Here is a 7,818-nt window from a genome sequence, read left to right as displayed (position 1 = left end):
CGAGTAATTAGCAACTATATTCACCGAAATGGAGGTGGTTAGTGGTGGATATTTAAATTTTTATAACAAAAAAACTATTTCATCACAAATTAAGGTGGCTCAAACCAGTTTCAATACTTTCAAGAGACCATGTCATAAGAAGGATTGACACAAGAACACTTTATCACGTATCAGCAATGTTATGGTACCACGTGAAACATCAATTATTGCTGAACAAGGTGGAGTCATTTTTGTGACATAACAAGTTACCACGGCAAGAGCAAAGCCTTGCAAAAACATGCTATATTTTGGCTTTAGTTGCTCATATCTGAAAAACGAACCCGTGACACCAGTTTTTTATTGCAGAAATGAGATCAGCTACCCTGGCTGCCAGAGGTTTTTCTATCTCACAGCGACGGAATAGGCGAGGAAAAAACCTCTGGTACAGGCCGTTGAGAACCTCAGTTCCGTGCCCCGTTTGATTGACATCGAGAAAACTCAGTAAATTGATACGTGATATAACCTACCAATCAGCATCTTCGGTTCGAACGACACATTCGTCTTATTTACTTCGATGTCAAATTTAAAAATTTAATGTTCCATATAGAACTTCGATGTCGAATATGAAGATAAAAACTCAAATTCCGAAGTTGAAGTTTGGCGGACATATACGAAAATCAAAAAAATTTTAGAACACTGAACTTTTTCTGCTTTCAAAAATACTCCGCAGCGTTTCGATTATGGCGATAGTGGGCACGAGAAATCAGGTTGACAGCAATTAAACCAATCAGAGTACTCGTTAGAACTGACAAGTTCCTGGAACCAATCAAATTGCTAGGATCAAAATCTGACTTTGAGAATATGAAACGGCATCCATTGGACCGACCTTCTCAAAGAACTCGACTGCCTGTACCAGAGGTTTTTCTCGCCGCTTCGCGAATCGCTATTCCATCGCTCTAGGAGAGAAAAAACCTCTGGCATCCAGGGTAGAGATCAGCAGACCAAGATAAAACTCTCGGCAAAATTTTAAAACAATTCTGTGGAGCGGATCCAGAGCTACCTTAAATTTTCAATTATTTAAGGTGGCCCTGAATGCACCCCATAGAAATTTTAAACTTTGCAGAAAGTTTCAATCTGGCATGCTGATTAAATTTCAGAAATAAAAAATGGGGGTCACCTTAGTTTGTTTTTGAGATATGAGCAACTAAAGCTAAAATATAGGATGTTTTTGCAAGGCTTTGCCGTTGCCACAATAAATGTTTATGTCACAAAAATAACCGAATCTTTTTCAGCAATAATTGGTGTTTGATATGGTATCATAACATTCCTGTTAAGGGATGAAGTGTTGTAGTGTCAATCCTTCTAATAAGAACCTCTCTTTCAAGTGTTGAAACTGGTTTGAGCCACTTTAGTTAACGTCAATGGATTCCAATGTCTGAAAGACAGTAATTTACACCGTAATAGTATCAAAATGTTCTCTAACGTTTTGCAAAAAGGTGGAAACAAACACATGAAAAATTGAACATGCTTAATGTCTCAAGTGATTTAATAAGTATTATAATGGAAGAAACACATTGTGAAAAGTAACGGGGGTAAGTTTGAAAACTTGTGAAGAGGAGAGAACCTAGTGTCTTCTTTAAATGACAATAATGCAGAACACAACTGGGCAGCCATAGCATTTTTACCGAAGTCCTGAAAAAACAGGGTTCAACAGAAACTTTACTTCACACAGTTGTCGACATTTTGTACAGCAGCATGGTACAACAAAAATAAAATCTAGAAAAGGATGTCATATTAGTTTAAATCAATGTCCGTTGATCCTGCAAAACTTGCCACTGTCAAGTACTTTTAAGACCAACATTACATCGAATTATAACACTATTCGTATTGTTTTGCATTTTTCTCTTTACAGTATTTTTCATAACGGTAGAAAAAAAGATCCTACGTATACAGTACATGTACACGTATTTCGTTTTGGTGGATAATTAAAAAGAAAGCGTCTTTTTTTCCATATTCCGGTTATTCCCTCAAATAAGGGCTAAATTTAGGTTAGAGATGGATGCCCAACTAAAGCAAGAAATTGAAACTGATGCAAGTTCACCATAAAACTGAAAGCAAGATGAAAACAGAAAGATAAGATACAGTGTATCTCTTGGTTTCTTCATCTTACTTTCTCTATTTTTACAACAAGGCTTGCAACAGCTCCCTGCAAAAGTTTACCCTTTCCTCCCCAGACAATTGCACTCATGAGGGGGTACCCTAGTGGTGAAAGGGTTAACAAAATCTTGGTCCTCTTAGAGCGACTTTCATGTGACCTTGAAAAATAAACTTAAAAACAGAACGTAAACAAAAATGCTAAACATTTAATTGGCTTATAGGATGAGAACAAACGAGTGTGAATTTTCATTGCCTTAGCGAACATGGATGTAAACAATGTCATCTCTCCATGGAAAGCGATCGGCATTTTGCTTCGACGTCATTTGAAATGCAGTAATGTGATTGGGCAATCGAAAAGTTTACTGCCCATATTAGGAGTTTCCTTGGCAGAAACAAAGAGAAGCTTTGTTTTAGTCTTGCCAAACATTGGCCAAACATTGCTCTACAAAAGTTGCTCTAATGGAGTGAACATGGTTCAGCCATTCACTTATCAGGCACTCCAGGATTCCCCCAGGTATTGACAAGTAGAATTGTCTGGCATTACTGGGTAAAATCTGTCAAGTCTCACTTCCAGGAGTCAATGGGTTAAGTGGCCTTTACTGTAACTGAGATTCATGGAAATTATGCCACGAATTGACTTACACAATTAAAAAATTAGTCATAATCAGACAAAAATTACTACATGTATTATGGAGGCTTTCACGTGATGTCATAGCTGCCATATTGGTGGACAAAAACAAACGATAGATCTGTCATTAGCTTCTTTTGTTTGTCCACCAGAAGTCGTACATTTCTCTTTTGTTATTGGGGTCTCTAGAAGTTGGTTGAAAACGTCCTATACATAAAGCCATTTAAAAAGGAAATAAATACTAACTAATGATAATAGACCCACACAGGTTTTGTTCATCTAGAAGACTGTTTATAAAATAATGACCTTTTGCGACAGAAAATATCAGACACTAGTAAGAATGAAATGTTCGTTTTCATATTTTGGGGTTCATAACCCAACACGTAAGGGTGGAGAAACTAAAATGACACCATCTCCTCTCACAAACAGCATGGGGATGTTCCTTTTTGTTGTCTGAAAAGTAAAAGAAAAAAATTTAAAACGTTTTTCTCACAATTCAAAAACTTGCCTGCATTTGCCATGTTGTTAAATCAATTTTAATGAGTGTGACATCATAAAAAAATTGCATTTGTGAAATTATGGGATTTTTCGGGGGTATTATGAAAGAAGAACATCCAAAAGGGCTACTCGCCAAAAATTAGCATTTCAGGGCAAAATGTCTTTGAAATATAAATTAGCCCATTTATGCTCTGATGACTCCATACAAATCCTTCTAAATTTGACTCAGTTTATAACATTAGGAACCAAGTCAAATCTGAAAGAAATAATGGTGTATTGTGTCATCACAGCAAAACGGGACTAGTGCCTCTTAGACAAGTTGCCCCACAATAGTTTTTGGCAGCGAGGCCTAATGTTCAGATGTTGTTCTTTCAAAATATCCCAACAAATCCCATATTTTCAGAAATTTATTTTTATGACATCACCACAGTTAATTAGAACTCTATTGATATGCCAGTCTTCTAGAAATGGGCAAAGGGATAGATGTAACACAAGACTAAAAGCAGTCTCTCTTTTGCTGCTTGGTTAGTCAAGAGTAAGGAGAAGACATGCATGAAAAAATGATCCGACTAAACCAACTGGTGACAGAAGGACTGCTCGTACATTGTAGTCTAGGTTAACACAGGTGAGCTGCTTGACCCATTGAGTCACTAAGTATTGACCCACCACTACTGGGTACTATTAACTTACAGTACAGGTGTTGTTCACCCATGCAAACATGTTCATGCAATAGACCTTTTCACGGTTAGTTTTTCTCATTTGCATTACAATGTAATCTAGCATGCATGTGAGGCAATTTCGGGCTATTTTGTAGTTTTAACCCGAAATTGCCTCGCATCCACGTTAAATTGCATTGTAATGCAAATAATAAAAAGTAACCATGAAAAGGGCAATTGGATGCACGCTTAATTGTATTAAAATCCAAACACAAAGGTTACCTTTTTAAGTCTACATATTAATTTTTCTTCATGTACATGTTCCCAGCAATGAGATAAGTGTTAGGGTAGCCTTGTATTTAGGTTAAGGTAAATATGCCACAAATAGGCTATTAAGGAGGCTCCCTAGAGTTTTAGGGCAGCATGCAAGCTGGGCACTAGTATGGCGCATAAAGCCTGAATCGCACAGGTTTTTCTGATTAATTTTTTGTGACGCCTGCGTGACCAAATCTGTAAAATTAACTGCTAATTTTCTTGCGTTCCCTTTGGTAATTTTTTTTTTTAAATTGGCTCAGTTCTAACCATGTACATTGTACAGTTCTTATCAAATACCCTACATATGTTAAAATCTGTCAGAGCTAATTGCATATATTTAGAAAAATGACAAATTACATAACATTGGCAAAACCATCTGAACGACCTTGACTTTTTACCACTTCAAAATGTCAGGCAATATGTAATTTCCATATTGTGGATAAGAATTTAAAAAATTCACCAAAGGAAGGTATAACTATTAGGGAATTTATGCCAAAAACAGGAATATATCTGCCTGTCATAAGATGTGATGTTGCGATGGAAACGGCCATAATCCAAAAATTGACACCAAAAAATAAGCCTTATTATATCGGTACCTATCTTGGTACATTGCAAGTCTCTACAGGGAAAATTTTGACAGAAATTAATAACGTTTTTTTTTTTGTATGTCTTCATATATTAATTACATGCACATCTACTGTACAGAGAACCTTACATCAATAATAATATTATTTACAGTTTTCCTTTCCTTGCGCTTGTGTTTATGCTTGCGTTCGTTTGTGTCATGTGAAAAGGAAACAAAGCATAAACACAAGGAAATATTTTTAAGTGTCTGGCCAATTAAAGCTCTCGTTCCAGATTCCCTGCATCTGAGCATTTGAACAAAATGAGTTTCTGTGGTTGATTTTGATGCTTATGCCTACGTTCATTTTCAATGGAATCATTAAGCTGCTTATGCTTGTGCTTGTGTCGCTAGTGAAAAACAGGCTTTAATCTTTCCTTGACGAGCGGAGTTTAGGGGACACTTTGTGGTGTTAATACCATTGACCGTATCCCCAGAGAAAAGTGGTGTTAAAGATGCGGAGAAGAGCAAGGTGACATACCATAATGCTCTTCAAAATCAATTTCTGCAGTAATACAGATACCTGTATCATATGAAGTCAAATTTCTGGACATAATATCTTCGGTCACCATTTGGGTAAATTAAAACAAAAGAAACAGACTGATTTCAACTTAAAGAACCATTAATTTAAAGGGATTTTCAGTAACTGTAAAGGTATATCTGTATGCATTCTAAAAGATGTTGGTAATTTCATTAATCCAGAGGTCATCAGCAGTGCTAAGAAGAAATCTTCCCACAATTGATACCCTCCTTCCTGCAGTCTCAACACACTGTTGCTTATGTGCCGCAACTCAGCCGCTCATAACACCTGACATCAGTTTGTCTTTGAATAGGTACAAACCTTAAAAAGTTCCTCGTATGTCTCTTCATCTATTTCAACAGTTGTGATAGTTTCCTCAACTTCACTCAAAATCATGTTGAGATGCTGATCATAAGCCTGAAAAATTGTCAACATATTAAAAGTGATTTACACTCTCAAATAGTAGCAATAATAACTACTGTATTTGCTTGAAGGTGTTCTGAAAACAAATGCATCACCATGTCCAGGGATTGACATGTGTAGGATCTTTATTTTAGAGGAAGTAACATTGAGGTGCAATTTCATGTACACTGCTGAGCTATATTCTAAGAGACAATGGCCAGTTATTATGAAACAAACAAAATGAGACAGGGCCTAAGTTTATGGTCCTGTCATACATGTAGCACTGAAAAGTCTAGAACCATTTTTCGAGATGCTGTAAACAAACCTACTACTTTTTTATTAGCTTTTACATGCACTGTACTGGGGAAGCAATGTTAGCAAACTGGTAAAAGAAATCACATTCCAACAGCGTGGCCTTCGTTTTGGTTCCCTGATCCATCACCCAGACGTTTCCATAAAATTCGAAGTTGAAAAAGACTCTTGCCTTTAATTACTTCAACTTACGGAAAAAAGTAGTTGAGTTCTCCACTTTTCTCGTCTTTCCCAAGCATTGACGTGTTGTGGGTTTTTCTTACACTTATCTAGCGAGTTTGACGATCACCAGAGCAGTAGCGGAAATGTTTTGGTTGAGAGAGAGATGGATGAAGATCCTGCTGCATTGTTAATCTCATATAATTAATTACATAATTAATTAATTTGGGTGGCCAACCAATTTGACCGAATTTTCCTTAGAGCACAGCCTTTATAGAACTCAATACCTGGAAAATTAGTTGGGGACACCAATATGGCCACCATTACTTTGTTTAGAGACACCAACTGGCCGCCGTGATGTCACATGAAAACACTCCATTGCGCTTCTTGGTTACTCTGCTCAGATATTAATTTCTTTCTGGGTGCTCACTTGTTCGATTCAATCTGCTCTAGCAATAATTGATAAGTAGAGTACTTAATTTACATTGTATTATAGTGATTATGGCTACATAGTTATTGTACCTATTTCATGTGGCTAAAATAATTGTGAGCTCAGGAATAACAAACTTTTCAAAAAACAGTGATTCCTTGGGCCCATTTCTAGAAAGTCAAGAAGACGGGGTAGAATTTCATGTACCGTACTAAAATGGCACAGGACAAAAGAACCATTGTTATTCCAATTAGGCCTTGCTAATTAGGTATTGCTATATTTGATTTGTTCTTTTGTTATATGGACATTAATCATTTTGGATCGGGTATATATATATATATGATCATGAAAGACCAGCCAGAAGAAGGGAGAAATTAAATAAGTCATCAATTATGAAATGAATGAACGGGCTAGTTTCTAAAGAAACTGTGGTGCTGCGTCGGTGGGGAAGTAGTATACAAAAATTTGGTTTTATCAACGGAGTTGATAATGTAAATTGGCCACCGTACAGAGATTCTGTACGGACTGGCCAATTTACATTATCAACTCTGTTGATAAAACCAAATTTTTGTATACGTCGATCAATTATCAACATCACTTTGCTTCTAATTTGCACGTGCTCAGGCCCTATTCAGTAGTTGTTCCTTTTGCTTATTCTATATGTTGAAAAGATATTAAATGACCAGCTTCTAAAACAAGCGGATGGCAGATGCACAAATGTTTTCGGGACCGAATTTCCAGAACCACGATTCTCTTTTTTACATAATTATTATTATTTTGCACCATGTCGATTTCGGATTAAATGTAAACGTCCTAAGTACCCAACGGCATGATGTATCAGTAAGCAAAGCGGCAAGAATGCGCAAAATGAAACAGTGTCTAGAACAGGAGTAAACTACTGACAGGAATTGGAACGCGAAGGACCTTCTTGTGAAGAAATTCTAATATTTATTGTCCAATTTCTGGAAGTATTACTTACGTGAAGTTTTCCTCTTAGTTCTCTATCATTTCTAAGCTTCACATAAATTCTTTCATCAAGGCTGAGGCGAATAAGATCAAGCGGTTCTTCCACAGTGTTTGTGACCTCTTCTTCCGCCATTTTTAATTTGGAAGCACGTGGGAGCTGGGGAAGATTGGGAA

At 36.7% G+C, this 7,818-nt stretch overlaps 1 protein-coding gene across 1 annotated transcript; it reads right to left on the bottom strand.

Annotated features, from left to right (window-relative positions):
* Positions 1 to 1,679: 1,679 nt before the first annotated feature.
* On the bottom strand, positions 1,680 to 7,789 carry LOC138028622 (U6 snRNA-associated Sm-like protein LSm3). The gene is made up of 3 exons (XM_068876219.1): positions 7,658 to 7,789; positions 5,697 to 5,792; positions 1,680 to 3,217 (listed from the first exon to the last, which is right to left on the bottom strand). Exons 1-3 carry the CDS (start codon positions 7,775 to 7,777, stop codon positions 3,134 to 3,136), a joined length of 300 nt encoding a protein of 99 aa, XP_068732320.1. The 5' UTR covers positions 7,778 to 7,789; the 3' UTR covers positions 1,680 to 3,133.
* Between the last annotated feature and the right edge of the window lie 29 nt (positions 7,790 to 7,818).

The sequence above is a fragment of the Montipora capricornis genome, chromosome 13 (genome assembly GCF_036669925.1).
Source record: "Montipora capricornis isolate CH-2021 chromosome 13, ASM3666992v2, whole genome shotgun sequence".
In the NCBI taxonomy this organism is placed as follows: Eukaryota; Metazoa; Cnidaria; class Anthozoa; order Scleractinia; family Acroporidae; genus Montipora; species Montipora capricornis.
This window is presented reverse-complemented; position numbering and strand designations above follow the sequence as displayed.

What these genes read in the sequence shown, in the direction of transcription:
- LOC138028622 (XM_068876219.1), bottom strand. Translation starts at nt 7,777, where the DNA reads ATGGCGGAAGAAGAGGTCACAAACACTGTGGAAGAACCGCTTGATCTT. An exon ending in AACTAAGAGGAAAACTTCAC is followed by an intron (nt 5,793 to 7,657) that starts GTAAGTAATACT and finishes ACAATTTTTCAG; the next exon opens with GCTTATGATCAGCATCTCAA. An exon ending in CATACGAGGAACTTTTTAAG is followed by an intron (nt 3,218 to 5,696) that starts GTTTGTACCTAT and finishes TTTACTTTTCAG; the next exon opens with ACAACAAAAAGGAACATCCC.